Source organism: Rattus rattus, chromosome 4 (assembly GCF_011064425.1).
Source record: "Rattus rattus isolate New Zealand chromosome 4, Rrattus_CSIRO_v1, whole genome shotgun sequence".
In the NCBI taxonomy this organism is placed as follows: Eukaryota; Metazoa; Chordata; class Mammalia; order Rodentia; family Muridae; genus Rattus; species Rattus rattus.
Window position 1 is genome coordinate 112549617 of NC_046157.1, and position 16517 is coordinate 112566133.

At 47.9% G+C, this 16517-nt stretch overlaps 1 protein-coding gene across 8 annotated transcripts in view; it reads right to left on the reverse strand.

Annotated features, from left to right (window-relative positions):
- Nucleotides 1–3729: 3729 nt before the first annotated feature.
- The window catches only part of Kansl3 (KAT8 regulatory NSL complex subunit 3), a 33248-nt gene continuing 20460 nt past the window's right edge, over nt 3730–16517 (reverse strand). For 6 of the 8 annotated variants that reach the window (XM_032900921.1, XM_032900924.1, XM_032900922.1 and 3 more), the window contains 10 exons: nt 15075–15138; nt 14336–14693; nt 13006–13083; nt 11643–11834; nt 11092–11173; nt 10600–10730; nt 9720–9829; nt 9139–9361; nt 8718–8851; nt 3730–5180 (listed from right to left, as the gene is read on the reverse strand). In XM_032900921.1, the coding sequence (XP_032756812.1) occupies nt 5160–5180; nt 8718–8851; nt 9139–9361; nt 9720–9829; nt 10600–10730; nt 11092–11173; nt 11643–11834; nt 13006–13083; nt 14336–14693; nt 15075–15138 (1393 nt within the window). In that variant the 3' untranslated portion in view covers nt 3730–5159. The remainder of the gene's footprint in view (nt 5181–8717; nt 8852–9138; nt 9362–9719; nt 9830–10599; nt 10731–11091; nt 11174–11642; nt 11835–13005; nt 13084–14335; nt 14694–15074; nt 15139–16517) is intronic. The other 2 variants (XM_032900923.1, XM_032900928.1) reach the window with 1 other exon arrangement.

Genomic DNA, 16517 nt, shown 5'->3' on the forward strand with positions numbered 1-16517 from the left:
GGCCCTGGGCTCTGTCTTAGGAAGAGGGCGTGGGGGCTGAGAGAGAAAGAGAAACTAAGATTTCGGGTGAGGGTTAAAAGCAACACATAGGGACCTTACCTAATGATAACTAGGTCAACCCGGGGAATAAAATAATCCCAAGTGTGTTTGTACAAATCACAGACATGTAAAGACTGTGAGCAAAGCGTACAGAGCTGAAGAGATTGTAGCTGCTGATTCCAACACCACCCTGATGGAACAACATGGCTGACTACCACGAGGGCCGGAGAATATGACTGTGAGCACACACTGACCTCTACAGAACCTAACAGCACCAGCGTAAGCATCCCTTATGTGTCCATAGAACGTGGGGCAAAGTGGATCACGTCCAGACCATAAGCAGCTCTCAATAAATATGGAAGACCAAGTGAGCCACTGTCTGCACACTGTTAGATGGACGAGAGGCATCACGTGCTCATGAGGAGACTGGATGGTGGGTGCCTCATGTGCTGCTGCTGGAAATGTAAAATGCCACAGCCACTCTAGATCACAGTTAAGACAGTTTCTTAGAAAACTAAAACTTTGCCACAGGACCCAGTAGTCTTACTTCTGGATGCTCACCTAAAAACTTGCATGCAATCACTTGCTGCCGCTAGAGGCTTCGAGCTCTCCGGCCCCAAGGCAGAAGCAAGACGATAGAATGTCCTGTTATAGAAAGCATGGGGGGGGGGTGTTGGGGATTTAGCTCAGTGGTAGAGCGCTTGCCTAGCAACCACAAGGCCCTGGGTTCGGTCCCCAGCTCCTAAAAAAAAAGAAAGCACGGGGATAACTGCAGACAGTGTGTTCCTGCTGAGGCTCAAGGAGGGTAAATGGTGTGTCAAAGCTAAGATGCGGGACACTGGGACAAACGTGGCATCTCGTGGGGACAAGAATTCCGTCAGGGCGCGACAGCTGCTGTGGCGACATCCAGTTAATCTTGAAGATTTCAATGATCAATCCTAAAGTGTAATGCATGCTCCTGTCGCAAACTGAGAAAGAGGGTCCGTCAACAGGCTAATGCTCATGCCGTGCCGCACGACGGACATTCCCCAGCAATAAAAGGGACGAGCTATATTAAACCGTCACAAGACTTGGACAGACATCATAGGAATTACACTGAGGGGAAGACAATCTCAAAGGTCATGCTCTGTACAGTTCTATTTCTGCATTATTCTATTTAGAGAGTAGGAGGGATTAGTGCTCGCTATGGGCTGAGGTGGGCGGTGACTATCAAGGGGCAGGCAAGAACTCTGCACAGAGGGAACAGTTAGGTCTTGGCTGTGGTTCTGAGAACAGAGTCAGAGAACCACACACATATTGAACCAACATTCACTTGTTAAAAAAAAACACCCGTATGTACATGTCATGGCACCGTGGTGGTCAGAGAACAGCTACGGGAGCCGGTTCTCACTTCCAACCTTGTTGAGGCAGGGGCTTGTCTCTGGCTGCGATGTTCTCTGGCTAGCTAGCCCACAAGCTTCCAGGCGCTCCTTCCTGTAGGAGTGCTGAGGGTACGTACTCATGTATGTAACCAATCCAGCTTTTTATGTGGGCTCTGGGGAGGCAAGCTTGGGTCATCAGGCTAGTTCAGCACTTTTACCCTGAGTCATCTCTCCAGCCCTCAATTTTCTAATTTTGGTGTACTAGTTAGGTGAAATGCAAGCCCTGGGGGAAAGCTGGTAAGGGTAAGCAAGCCCTATACTACCACTTTTTTTTTCTCCAGTAGCAAGCCTCTTTTTATTATTATTATTAGATATATTTCTTTTTTTTTTTTTTTTTTGTTTTGTTTTTTGGTTCTTTTTTTTTTCGGAGCTGGGGACCGAACCCAGGGCCTTGTGCTTCCTAGGTAAGCACTCTACCACTGAGCTAAATCCCCAGCCCCTAGATATATTTCTTTACTTACATTTCAAATCTTATTCCCTTTCCTGGTTTCCTGTCCATAAGCCCCTATCCCTCCCCATCCCCCCCCTTACTGCCCCCCCCCACTCTTAAAGCACACACAGCAGAACTCGTGTCTTCTTTTACAAAGGCAGTAGTAGGATCTGAGCGACTCATTGGCTTAGGCGACTGGGTGGGGCAAGAACCAGTCCTAAGTGGCTCAGGTCAACAGAACTGTGTCTTTGTGTTTTAAACTGAGAGATGGGGACTCATCAAGAAGTCTGTACTAGACAAGTCCTATGGCACCAGGGAAAAAAAAATCTAATTCTGAGGGGCTGGAGAGATGGCTCAGCAGTTAAGAGCATACACAAGGCAGGAAGCTATGTGAGTTCTGTGCCAGCCTGGGCTGAGTAAGAACCTTCTCAAAATGAGCTGGGAGGTGAAGAGTCCCCACTTAAGGGACTCAACTAGTTTCTGCCTCTCCCAACTACCAGTCCTAAAACACATGCTTGGAAAAGATGAAGGGGAACTAAGACTTGTCCATCTTTCATCTGACTCAGCAATGGATTCAGGGACCCTAGGGAGTAAAAGGGAAGGAAAACAGCTTGCTCTACTGAAGACAGTTTAATGTGCCAAATGTCTCCACCAGAGATCTAATGCCAAGGCGGCCTCAGATTCTGTGTAGCTAAGCTTCTGCCTCCTGAATGCTGGAGTTACAGGTATTTACTGGCACGCTCTGCTGTTTCTCCCTTTAAAGGTGAGGAAGAGGTGTGGGCTGATGTCTGTCTGGGTTCTGAGATGGAAGACCAGAAGGACCTAAGGATCAAAGGGAGGTCTCTCTGCCTGCAGAGACACAAGCAACCTGAAGGTTAGAATCCACTTATCAACCTCTAAGTCCTTATCTTGGAGACAAAGGGGCAAATGCATAAACGTATGTTAGGATGAACAGCGAGAGATCCCACCCGGACTGAGGCCTAGCGGGAGCGCTAGTCAGGCAACATCAATCGCTCTTGGCCTGATGGGAAAACTGTAAAGGACCACATTCTCCCTTCCTAGGCTAGTCTCCATTTCTGGTCTTCTATCTCAGAACCCAGAACAGACGGACATCAGCTGGAACCTCTTCCTCACCTATAAAGGGAGTAAAAGCTGGGTGTGGAGGTAAATGCTGTAATCCCATCGCTCACGAGGCAGAGGCAGAAGAACTGAGAGTTAAAGGCCAGTTCAGCTGCACAGTGAATCTTAGGCCTGCTTAGAGTACATGAAACCTGCTTTTCATTTTTCTTTTCTTTTTTTTCAGAGCTGGGGACCGAACCTAGGGCCTTAGCAAGCGCTCTACCACTGAGCTAAATCCCCAACCCCTGTTTTTCATTTTTCTTAAGAATCACAGTGCCCAGGCCCCACAGCCCAGGATAGCAGCCAGGTGCCTCAGGCACCCTTACTCCATTCAATATCTGTATCCATGGCACAGGCAATTCCCAAAGCACGCAAAGCCAACGAAAACAAGCGGAGGCAACGCAAAGCTCAATTTTGTCTTTTATTTTTTGCTAACATAAGATCAGAACCATCACTCTGCTCACTTCTATGAATTCATCCAACCCAAATTATTATAGTAACACAACCAAAGGTTGTTGTCTTTGCTCCTCAGCGACGCCCTCCTCTGGGCATTACAAGCCCTGTTGCCCAAGAGACCGCAAAGCCTTCCTGGCCCTTCCACATACTCATTAGAGTACTACCTTCTGAGGCTACACCTCAAGTCTGCCAAGAGGTGGGCGGGGTGAAGTGTCTCCACATTCCAATTTGAGTGGCTCGAGATGGGACTTGAGGAATGTGGGCTACAGACTCCAGCCACTTCCTTGTTGGTCAGTCCCTCAAAGGTGACGATCAGTGTGCTGCAGCTTCCCCTCCTCAGTGTTGCAGTTCTTCAAGGTATGTAAGCCATGCCTCAGAAGTCACCCATGGGATGCACACAGATTAACCACCAAAGCAGGACACACAGGGGCAGCATCTTTCTTTGGTTCCAGAACACAGGGGCAGCATCTTTCAGGAGCAGCCCCTCCAGTGTTGTTCAAGCTGTCCTCCTAAGTCACAAAGGGTTGTTCAGGGTCCTCTGCCAACTGAAATGACCCCTCAAAGTTCACAGAGCCCCCAGTCTTATCCTCTCTTGGTGGTTCTACGCTCTGGCCTATGAAGCTACCAAGGCCCCAGCACTAGGCACCTCATCCAGGTTTCGTACCTCTTCACTCTCTGACGCCTTCTGAATCTCAGAATACAGCTCTACTCTGAACCACTGTGAGTGCAGCTCCAGAGCCAAGGTCTGGAGACCTCTCTACTCCTACCACACGTCTCTGACCTGACTTGCCCGGGGCTCCTCAACACTGTGCATCCACTCAGATTACAGGTGAGGGGGCTTTGGTGTAGCTGTATATGGCCCCGTGAACCAAATCACACTTGAGTTGCTTTACTTCTCATCTTGACGGAAACTTTCTAAGTATGAAAGGGAACACAAGCCGAACTCCAAGCTCCGTCTGCAGTGTCCTAGGAAAGGAGACTGCCCCATCTTCAGTGTCCACATCACAGGACCATGGTTCTGTAAGGCTCAGGCTGCCCAGAGCCTCGCACAGTAGTCAACAACCTTCCTACTTCTGAGCAGAAAGACAAGTTCTAAGAAGGAAACTCTGAAGCACAACCTTCCCTGTCCTTCTGCCCAAGCTTCCTGGAAGAGCAGAGATAGCACGGTAGCTGGTCAGTTGCTCCATCACCAGGCAGCAGACAGGACTCTCAGGGAGTCGGGGTTTCCCTCTGACTTGGTAAATTCCATTTCTCTGGCTAATCTTGGGCCCTCACGTGTCACACAGAGCCCCAAGCCCAAGCTGTCAGCAGCATAGGGTCCTCGGGCATGTCTTGCCAACTACTTCCTGTGCTGCTCCACCCCTCACCGAAAGTCTTAAGGGCCAGCAGCCGACAGCCACTTCTTCCTGCCTTCATCATGAGACTGCAGTGAGCCGTTCTATACTGACACTGGGGTCAAATTACATCAGTGTTGGGGTAGAAATGCCAACAATCCACACATGGCCAGACCTTCTGGCCCTATGTCACCTGGCCTAATGTTTTCTCAAGAGCCAGAGGCCCAGCTCCAAAGACAGCTAGTAGAGAGATGAAAATGGCTGTCTTAGGGATGTCTTCACTCAGCCGGCTCAGCAGGACCACACGGTTCACCTTGAGGCAGCTATCACCAACCTGGTAAGGACATTTTGCTGGCATATTCAGGGTGCTGGAGGCAGGCGCTATGGCAAAAGAAAGGTGAGAAAGGGTCAAAGTTTGGCCAAGCTAGACCCCTCTGACCCAGTCATCCCACTCTGAGAATTCGACTCAATGTAATGATAAATAGGAAGTAAGATCTCTGCTCTGGTGTTATACAGTCAACAGAACTTGGATCCTACAGTCAGGCCCACTGGGCTGCACCTTAGGGTAAGGACTCACTGGCTCATGGGCTGTGAGTTTCCTTCTCCTCACCTGGGACACAAACGGCAGCACCTGCTTCCCAGGAGTACTGCAAGGACTAAGTGAGATGGCCTGCACAAAGCACCAAAAGGACAATTCACACCCAACCACAGACATCAACTCTTGGTTATATTTACCCCAGCCAAGGACAGGAAAGGAAGACAGAAAATAGGAAACAGGCGCATCACTAGAGACACTGAAGGGGAAATGTCCATGACTGTCACAATAGTACCATTTTTGGGTCACAGGAATTTTGGATGTTGAGCCCTGCAGCCTGGGAAGAGAGCACAGGCGGAAGAATGGCATCTGCTCTGTTAGGCTGCCACGTTTCTACACATCACACGCTCAGAAACCCCAGGAACATAGTGAAGAAGACAAAGAGCATGGGAGGGAAGGATGAAGGGGTTGATAAACTCACTTCCCACATGCTTACAGAGCCCCAGGACAGGGGTGCACACAGGAGTCACTATCCTGACTTAAGTGAGTGTAACTGAGCAGAGACAAAACTGACAGAAAATAAGATGAGATGGTTTGTGCATGCAGTCGGTGGTCTTAACCGCTGAGCCATCTCTCCAGCCCCGTCCTTTCTCTCTACACTAGCCTTTTGTTATCTGACAATGCAGATGCCCTCTTAGAATCATCTACATGAGATGTTTGAACATGGGGCTGGAGAGATGGCTCAGCAAGTTAAGAGCACCCACTGCTCTTCCAGAGGTCCTGAGTTCAATTCCCAGCAACCACATGGTGGCTCACAACCATCTGTAATGAGATCTGATGCCCTCTTCTGGTGTGTCTGAAGACAGCTACAGTGTACTTATATATAATAAATGAATAAATCTTTAAAAAAAAAAAAAAAAAGAAAGAGAAGGGACAAGGTCATACAACAGGCTCACATGTGGAGTAACATGGAACATTAAAGCAGAGAACTTCAAACGTTTATTAAGGATAAACGGACTCACCCTTTACTTTAGTAGGTGAAAATGTGAATGAACTACAGCAGGGCATGGTGGTGCATGCTTGTGAGCATGGTGTGCATGCCAGTGGTCCCAGGCCTCGCAAGGCTGAGGCTTGAGAGTCTGTCTACATAGTGAATGAAATGCTGCCTCAAAGACAGAAATGAGGAGAGTCAAAAGGGCAGTCTATGCTGCCCTTCTATAGGGAAAATTGTGAAAAACAAACAAAAATGGCTGTGTATATTCTAGCAGATGTGGGTGATCTCAGTCAATTTGAGGCCAGCTTGGATTACATTATAAACTCCAGGCCAGCCAGAGCCCTATCTCAAAAGAAAACTTTTTAGCTGTATGCATGTAATCCTAGCTACTTGGGAGGTTGAAGTAGAATGATCACAGCCTTGAGGTAAACCTGAGCAATCCAGCAAGATCCTGTCTTAAAAAATAAATCAAAAGGGGAACTGGAAAGATGGGTAAACGTTGAGTAAGCGTGAAGACCTGACTTTAGATTCCTGTTCATAAACACTCACGGTGCACACCTGTACTCCTGGGGTCTTGAGGTCTGGCCAATCTTAGCACAAATGATAACTTTCAGATTCACTGAGATATCCTGTCTCAAAAACTACAGTGGAGAAGTGAATCAAAAAGATAACCAAAGCCAATCTCTGGTCCCGCCACACAAGTGTGAGCACAAAGAGACACACACACACCCCATACTAGATGCAGAAGTTAAAAGTCAACTATTGAATAGAAAGATAAAATGGCTTGGACTATAGTTCTGGCAGGGCAGTGTCTGCATGGGATGCAGGGTTAAATCCTAAGTGTTATTAAGAACAACCAGGAACTGAGGGAAATGACAGGCATGCACTGTAGTTGGAGAGTCAGGAGGTGGGGAAACAAGGACCAGGAGTTCAAGGCAATCCTTAGCTCTACACCAGGCGGGCTTTGAACTAGTTCCAGGAAGCTACACAGAGAAACCTTGTCAGAAAACAACAAAAACAAAACACAAAATAGGACACAGAGGTGCTTCAGTGGGTAAAGGCTTTTGACACTAGGTCTGATAACCTATTTGGTTCCCAGTCCCTATGGTAGAAGGAGGGAACAGGTTGTTCTCCAATCCACACATGGACCATGGAATGGTGTGTGAGCATACATGTGTATACATACACACACACACACTGGGCATACACCATGCATGGGAAAAAGGAAGTTAGGAAGGAAGGTAGAAAGAAGGAGGAGGAAAGGAAAGAATAAATGAATGTAGTAGATGCTTTCAACCCCTTTTTCTTTCTTTCTTTTTTTTTTTAAAGATTTACTTCATGTATATGAGTTCTCTGTAGCTGTCTTCAGACACATCAGAAGAGGGCATCAGATCTCATTACAGATGGTTGTGAGCCACCATGTGGTTGCTGGAATTTGAACTCAGGACCTCTGGAAGAGCAGTCAGTGTTCTTAACCGCTGAGCCACCTCTCTAGCCCTCAACCCCTTTTTCGTAGAATGGCTCAGGGTCTGTTGGGTGCCTGCAGTAGTACCCAGACAGGTTGGTTCTGGGGGAAAACAGAGGAACTGGGCCCACCGGCCCACCCACCCGCCTGCAGACTGAATTCAATCTGTGCTCTCCTCATATGCAGACAGCCTGTGTGAACCAAGCTTCTGAAGAAGAGTACAGTGTTGGACCAGGACATTTAGCCTCCTATTTCTGGATGGTTCCTTATATCAACATTCATAGATTAGGAGCATTTACTTTACTTTAAAAAGCCATAACAGGGGTGCTGGAGAGATGGCTCAGCGGTTAAGAGCACCCGACTGCTCTTCCAAAGGTCCTGAGTTCAATTCCCAGCAACCACATGGTGGTTCATAACCATCTGTAACGGAATTCAATGCCCACTTCTGGTGTTTCTGAAGACGGTGACTAATATAAATAAAATAAAATCTTTAACAAAAAAAAAAAAAAAAAAAAAAAAAAAAGCCATAACGGAAGTCAGCTAAGAGGGATCGATGACTACTTCCTGGGTAAACCCTAAAGAAAACTAGCCATACCCAAAAGACAACAATGCAGCCATGGTCTGAGAATCAGTCTCTACTCACAAGCTCTGAATGATGAAACCAAGGGAAGGAGGAGAAAGGGAAGGAGAGACATACTCAAAAACATTGTGCCCAAACATGGGTGCACTACCTCAATCTTCACAACAGCCAACTCAAAGAGGTCCTGCCTTGCTCAAAGTGACAAGGCTAGAAACCTCAGGGTCCAAATTTGAATGCAGTCTGCTTACAAACGCAGTGCAATGGTAGCTACAGCCAGCCCTTTGGCCAGCCCCACATTTACCTTGAACTGGAGCTCACTTCCTCGTCTGCCCAGGCCAACTCACCTGTGAACTAGAGGGCAGCATCTGGGAGTTGGGCTCCTCGGATGCTGCTGCTCCTGAACCCATAGGGCTTAGTGTAGTGATTCTGCTTGGCTGGCCGCGGAGTGTCAGAGTAATGGTGGTGGGGACCTTTAAGCCTAAGTAAGAGACAGACAGCACAGAGACAGGAAGACAGGGATTGATTTCTGGCCTCTACTTTCAGATAACAGTTTCTTCCCCAAACAATGTCTTGGCTTCCTTCCTGGGTAGGTGTAGGTAGGTCCACGTTCTGTCAGTAAATTTGAAAGGCACAGCCTGTGTTCTCTAGCCCGTTCTGAGGGCAGACTCCACAGAGCTGAACCCAAGAATCAAGGAGAGGACACCTTGCCTATGAGATCTGGAAATACCTAGATCTGGAAGTCCCCATCTTTTTCATGAGACTTACCTGATGCTTGGTTGGAAATTTGAGCCAAGCCAGGTAGGCTGCTTGCCAACTTAGCGAGGCCTCCATTGGTCAGCAGCTGGTGGATGGCAGTGGGCTTCCCACCAGGGGTGGCAGCCAAGGAGGAAAGAGTGGTGGCCACAGGAATGGTACGGACAATGGTGCTCGTGCCTGTGGTGATGGCACCTAGGCTCTGCATGGGGGTTGGCAATTTCACACTGGTGGCCTATTGGACACACAACCAGATGATTAGAAGTCAGCACCCAACAACAACATTGGAGCCTGGAGAGCCACTTAGCACATGTTAAGGTACTCTTCCAGGATTGTTTACGATTTCTATTCATCTTTATATTCTCTTTAATCATCACAAATGTATGAGGGAGCTAATATTATTACTACCTTACTTTATAGATGAAGACACAAGATAGAGATGCAAAGAAACTGACCTAAGCCCATAGAGTAAGTCATAGATTATAATGTATGGTAGCTTCTTGACTATGCATTAGAACCCACTCACACCAGACAGAACCTCCCTTCCCTAAGTAGTCCTGATCCCACACTGTCCAGTACAACAGATGATGTACCTGTGGGGCTGGCCCTGGGGAGGGACTCCCTGGGAGACCAGTGGTCTTGCTGCTAATATCCTGCAGGCTGAAGCTGAGGCCTTGGAGGAGGCTGCTGGCTGACGCGGCCCCTAGGAGGACATAGCAGACAGCAGCAGATGTCAGTCTGTGTACTGGACCCCAAGCAGCCTACAATGCTTTCCACTCTTCAACAACTTAAACCTGCCCTTAAGTACTGCCCTGCCCTCAGAAAGATACCAGGAGAGCCTTCCCAGCACACAGCAGCAGTCATCACACCAGCACAGGGGCCACGCCAGACACTGCCTTGGATGTGTGCTCTGCAGCCTGCTCTAAGATCACACAGCAATCCTGCACTCTGATCAGCATTAGGAATCCTACTTTTCAGAAACACAAATTCAATTACTTCTACAGAAATAGAAAGACTAAACCAAGTGGACTCAGATACCTGAGCACATTACACACAGTTCAACAATCTCAAAGTAAAATCTTAAAGGAAAGGTAATCCAGCAATGTCCTAACCCATGTGTCAGGCAATCAGCCCTTCCAGGCAAGTTGGGCTCAGCAAAGCAGACAACAAAGAGGTAAAGCACATCTCACTTTGCACCACCCCCAGCTTTATCTAGTTGGAGGTATTAAAAAGAAGAAATACAACCCGGGCATTGTCCATCCTCACAGTAAAGGACAAAGCCCCTATAGACAGTAAAGACAAGGAGTTTCCCTCACTCAAGCTCATCCCAGCTTCCGTTAGCTTCTGCCACCAGCAGGAGAGCAGAGCTACTCCTTCTAGCTCCAGTTCCAGAACTCCTGGTCTAAGACCACCCACCCTCAAGCAGCAGATCCAAAAGGCCCCCGGTAGAGGGTGTGATGGGCTACAAGATACCTGGAAGGGAGCTGCCCGGAGAAGTGGCCACCAATCGGCTCTGCAACGTGTGGATGGCATTAGGTGTGGCATTGCTGGAAGCCACAGATGGTGCTGCGCTGGCTGTAACTCCACCTTCAGAAGAACTTGACCTGGAAACAAAGGAAGGAGCCCTGTTATCCAAAGAGCAGCAGCCCACAGCCACAAGGGGGGTATTCCAGTGAAGTCCAGCAAGGAAGACTCTTTTGTTGCTTTGTTTTAGCTTTTAAGCCCCACCTCTATCTAAGCCAGGCCTAAACTAAGAATTCAAGTCTTAAGTAAAGTCAGTGGATGCTCTGCAATCTCCTGAGGAAAAATGAACTCAAAGCTGACAGATATGAAAGCAAGCTCCAATCAGGAAAGTCACACACGGACAACTGACTCCAGAATCTCTCAACTTCCCTGAACACCAAAAGAAGCAGAAGTTGAGCGAAGAGAGAGAGGGACTAGGAGACCAAAGGCAGACAGACTCACTTGGCTGTAGTGAGAAGTCCAGTGAGCTCCTTGGCTCCTGCTGAAGCTCCCAGAGTCATGGTGATGGGCTTCCCTCCAGCAGCTGCAGAACAACCAAGACCAAGGTCAGTCCTAACTTGCTCCTAAACCAAGGCTGAATTTAAGATGGAAGGTGAAAAAGAACAGCTATGCTATTACAGGAGAGTTGGGGTTCTACCTTCCTTCCATCTTTTTTTTTTTTTTTTGGTTCTTTTTTTTCGGAGCTGGGGACCGAACCCAGGGCCTTGCGCTTCCTAGGTAAGCGCTCTATCGCTGAGCTAAATCCCCAGCCCCTCCTTCCATCTTTTAAACTTGCTAGAGTATCATATTACCTTAATTGAAACCCCCAATGGACACAGTATGTAATGTTCTAAATGGTCTCCTTTCTTGAGACAGGTGACTACCACTTTCCCACTATGTGTGACTTCAAACCATCTCTGCTCCAGTTGTCCATGGCACTGACAGAGGTTGGGTTGCCTGCCAAGTCTGGAAACACTGACCAGCCTTTACCAAACACACTGCAAAAGACTCACCTTCAGGAGTTCCACCTTGAGAAAGAGTACAAGGCCCCCCAACTGTGTCCCCTTGGGAGATCAGGGACACTTTGATCTTCGGTCGCTTAGAAGGCTTTGCGCCAGGAAGAGGACTGGAAGGATGGTGCCTCTTCAGCTGGACCCGAAGCTCTTCTTTCTCTACCTCCTCCACTGGTTCTGATGAAATGGGAACTAAGAAATAGAGCTGAAGTAAGATCTTCCATAACTTATAAATACCACAGGCCAAGCCAGCCAGAAGAGCCATGTGGAAGATGCAGAGAAGTGACACAGGTACAGGTCACACTTAAATTTCTATCTCAGGTCCCACCCACTGAGGACCTGGCTTGGAGCATCTAAGAGATAACTTGGCCCATTTCAGCTGCCCTGGTATAGGGAGACAAGGGGCCTTGAGCTGCTGGGAACCAAAGGATAAAGGGCATGCTGACACTGTCTAGCAAAACCAACACCATCAGAGAACTAAGTAAACAGTCAGTTCTCTCAGCTTTTCCTTGTTATACACCTTCTCCCAAGCTGTCCTATAGTTGAGGACAGTAAACAGCCTATGAGGAACATACACAGGCAGGGCACCTAAATCTCTGCATAAGGGTGTTTTCACAAGGCTTCCACAATCTCTATTATGCATTAGAGGCAGAGGGGTTTGCTTGTCAAATGGAGGTAGGGCAGACAGACAGTTACCATGACATGCTGGCTCTCAGAACTACTGGATGAGGTAGTATTTGAGCTGCTGCCCAAACAAGGAAGAAGTGGCCTGTGTCACAACCAGCTCTGGGGATATGGGCTTCCATTAACTCAAACAGATCACTGTGCATAAAGGCAAGCTTTCTAGACGTGCTAACCTTTAGGCTTTCTCAGTTTCCTACTCTGTAACCTCAGAAGTCTCTCTTTTGTCCTTCTTAGCACGCACAGAGTAGGGAGCTGGGGTAGGAGCAAGACAGCAGGCCAATAAATATGGGCATGGTTGCTGGCATGGGGTTATAGTGAGGGAATCAAGGTGCTTTGGGATGAGTGTGCCAGCCTCAGACAGAGGAATGCTCTAAGTGGTTCTCGTACTTGCGGTAATCAGGATGGAAACAACCACGGCAGGGAGAAAACAGACAAGGAAATGCAGGCTCACATGAAGGAAGCAGGCCACAGAGAGACTCAGAGCCAAGAAGCATGGCAGAAAAAAGTAAGAAAGCAAGACACACCAACAGGAAGAACACAAGCAAGGGAGCACGTACAGGGAGCTGTGAGAGAGAGAGGAAGAGAAGACATAGAGTGGAGAGCAGGGAACACTGAGAGGTAGGCAGGCTGGGAGGAGAGTGCAAGCCTAGGTAAGCGAGCAGGTGAAAGCGATACTCACCAAAGAGACAGGAGGAGGTGCCGGGAGGAAAAGCTTTCCTCACCAGCATGTTTTGTTTCAGAAAAGCAGCAAACTGTGCTGGAATGAATCAGAAAGAATTATAGAATCACAGCCAGCCAGAGAATGGAGAAACAGAGTGGGAACAAAGAAAAGATGAACACGGTCAACTATTCTTTGTAAGGGAAACACATGGATCTGGAACCTACACAGGGCTATTGCCGAGCCTCAACAAGAGAGGGCAAGTCAACTCCAAAGAGAGGGGTCAGCAGGCAGTGAGAGCTCTGTTAACTACTCTCTCCCACCACCCATTAGCTCTGCCTAAGCAGTGGCTGTAGGGACACTGCTGTCCTCACTGACACGCTTGGGTCCCACCTTAAACACAGCTCACCACTCAGCCCTCCAGGTCACCTTACATTTCTCCACAAATCATGCTACCCAGAGATACAGCAACCTGCTGGCTCTGCCCTCACCAAACTCTACAGGAATCCCACCAGTTCCATCACCACCTACAGAGCATCCGCACAAACCCCGGGTACCCAGTCTCTTTTGCTGCCTTCACCCGCCCACCCATTCATACTTGTTAGCAGCGTTCATGAGAAGCCTGAGTTTAAGTAATGGAGCCTTTGGCCTCATTGAAAGTAAAAAAGGTAGTGAGCAGAGGACCATGTTGGGATGGAGAGGCATTAGGGACAGAGCCACCGATGCTTCTCTTGACTCACTGAATTTTTCCTTTTTACAGCTCCTCACTCACATAGCCCTTGGGTCCTCTGCCTAAGCCATGGCTGTAGGGATGCTGCTGTCCCTGATGTCACTCTTGGGTCCCACCAGGGACCTCCATTCCCAGATTTCAACAATGCAAATGTTTCCCAGTCTCAACTGCAGAACACTGCCCAAATCTGTTAAGTGTCACCTCGTGGAACTCTTTATTCTTCAAGACCAAATGAGAAGGGCAAGGTGAGCTAGCCTCATCTGAAGAGGAAACCAGTCACCCTGTGCCTATCATCTGGAAAGCCCTCTAACTCCAGGAATGGTTGGCAAAATACACAGCTTCTCCAATTAGAAAGGAGAATAAAGGTCAGGCTACTATGCAAGTCAGCTTATAAGCTCACCGTCTCCAGCACACCAGGACGGACAGCAGGGCGGTGACTAATGGCAAAATGCCTATTATCCCACAGCCTCGACTCATTTCAACCTGCGTTTGCCTAGAGGCAATACGAGAGCCTCTCAACTGCCCTGAAAAAGTTGCAGAACTAATACTTCCCAACTCCACACAACACTAGCTGCAGGAGGCAGAGCCCCTGGGGCTGCCGTGCCAGGAGACCATCTATACCTTGGGCTTGTCTGTGGGTCAGCACAGCTTCCGTCCTCTGCACATGTCTTTTCAGCAGCTGGGAGGTCCCAATCTGACTGGACTTCTGGGCAGAGGTCACTGTGGTCCCTTTGGTCTTAGGGCTAGAGGTGGGGCTGCTGGACACACTGGAGAGATCCTCTGAGCCTGAGGGGGATGTGGGAAGCCTGGCAGCTGGGGAAGCAGGACGACTGCCTCGCTCAGGAATCTCAAAGGCCAGGTCTCTGCGGGCCAAGTCCCGGGGTTTCTTCTTCTTCTCAGCATCCTGATCCCGAGGCTCAGAGCCCACGTGACCCTCAGCACGAGTGAGCACTCCAGTCAGGAAGTCCACAATCTCATCCTGTGTAAAAGGGGAAAGGCCTTGGTCCTCTCAGGAGAAAAGGACTCTCCTAGATAGCATAAAGACAAACAGAACTCTACTCTCTACCAACGGTTCTTCCCACCTCCAAAGCCACACAGAGGCCAAACTTGGCTGCTACACCTGGGGAAGACCAGCAGGTGCCTGGAGAAAGCTCTGGGCTTATTCCACACCCCAATCTGCTGAGACGCCCACCCATATCTCAGTTCACCTCTCCTCTGCTTGTTTCTCCCTCTCCCCCTTACTCTGATTGTAACTTAGGTCTACCACAGAGCCTACTGGATACCCTTCATGGTCCAGAGTGAGAAAGGCTGCTGCCAGTAAGACAAAACCTGACAACAGAAAGGAGAGCAAATTATTTACCTGAATACACCTGTCCACCATGCTTTGAGTCAAGCCCTCTGATTTCTTCTTTGCTTTGCTTATTCTAAGGAGCAAAAAAGAAACAGTAAGACAGTGAGATGACCGAGTGGGAAAAGCGCTCACAGAGAGAACATGATGACTGAGTGTAAACTCTGCAGCCAGAGTGGAAGGGACCTGACTCTGAGAGTGGTCCTATCTCACACAGGTGGGGGTTGGGGTAATGGGTGTAAAAAAATTACCTCCAAAATAAATTAAATGACTTTAATACAAATGCTACCTATGTTTATGTTGATCCTCCAAAATGAGTTGGTCAGGTCTAAGAGAGAACTCACTCCTTCATGAGGTCCTCTGACCTTCATGAAGGTGTCAGGGCATGGAACACCTGCACACAAAACCAGTAATAAAAATGTAACTCGAAAATTCAAAAGAAACTTTTTAACCAGGTGAGGTGGCATACAGCTTTAACCTCAGCAATCAGGAAACAGAGGCAGGCAGATCTCTGTGAGTTTGAGAGAGTTATAGGACAGCCAGGACAATAGACTAGATCTCAAAAATATGAAAAAGAAATACTGACGGTCCCGACTCTCAGTGCAATGACCTTCCAACCGTGCCAATGTTTCACAGCAGCCTCACAGCACAGCTCAAGTGTGCCAGCACCCCATCCTTCCCCATTCCCTCATGGCAACTCAGTACACACATACTCTCGTGAATAAAATCACTTGAGTATCTGCAAAAATATTTTGTTTAGATGAGAACACTGCTTTGAACATCAACAATAAGTGGCAAATGACAAAGGTCAGAAAGACTCCTCCAAACCAGACAGGAGCAGGTATTTGCCTAAGTTGTTCAGTTAAAACAAACAAAGTTGGACATTGTGGATCACACAGTTAATTCTAGCACTCAAGGCAGAGGCAAGTGGATCTGTGAGTTCCCGGCCAGCCTGGTCTACATAATGATGGCTCCAAGATAGCCAGGGCTACAGAGTGAGATTGTTTCAATAATCTCTGCAGGTAAAGATGTTCCCTGAGGATTGAATGGTTAATGAGCATGACTGCTCTTCCAAAGGTTACAAATCAACACTTCCATCTGTAATGAGATTGAATCCCTCCCAACATTTAAATAAAAAAAAAAAAAAAAAAAAAAAAAAAAAAAAAAAAGATGTTCCTGAGGATTGAATGAATGACCAAAGTTACAAATCACCTTCCCTTAAATCCCTCCCAACATTTGGCTTTGTTGATACTTCATAATGTAGCCAGTCAGGCTTAACACAAGTAAATCTATGTTCACACTGGTCCTCAAGGAATGAAATTTTTAAAAATACCTACTCCAGGAAAAATTTGATGACAAAGAATCTCAAAATATGTTCTTCCCACAAGATGACTCCTAATTACAAAGGGGAAACAGTAATTTCATAGTGGAGAGCCTCACAGTAGCTATCTCAAC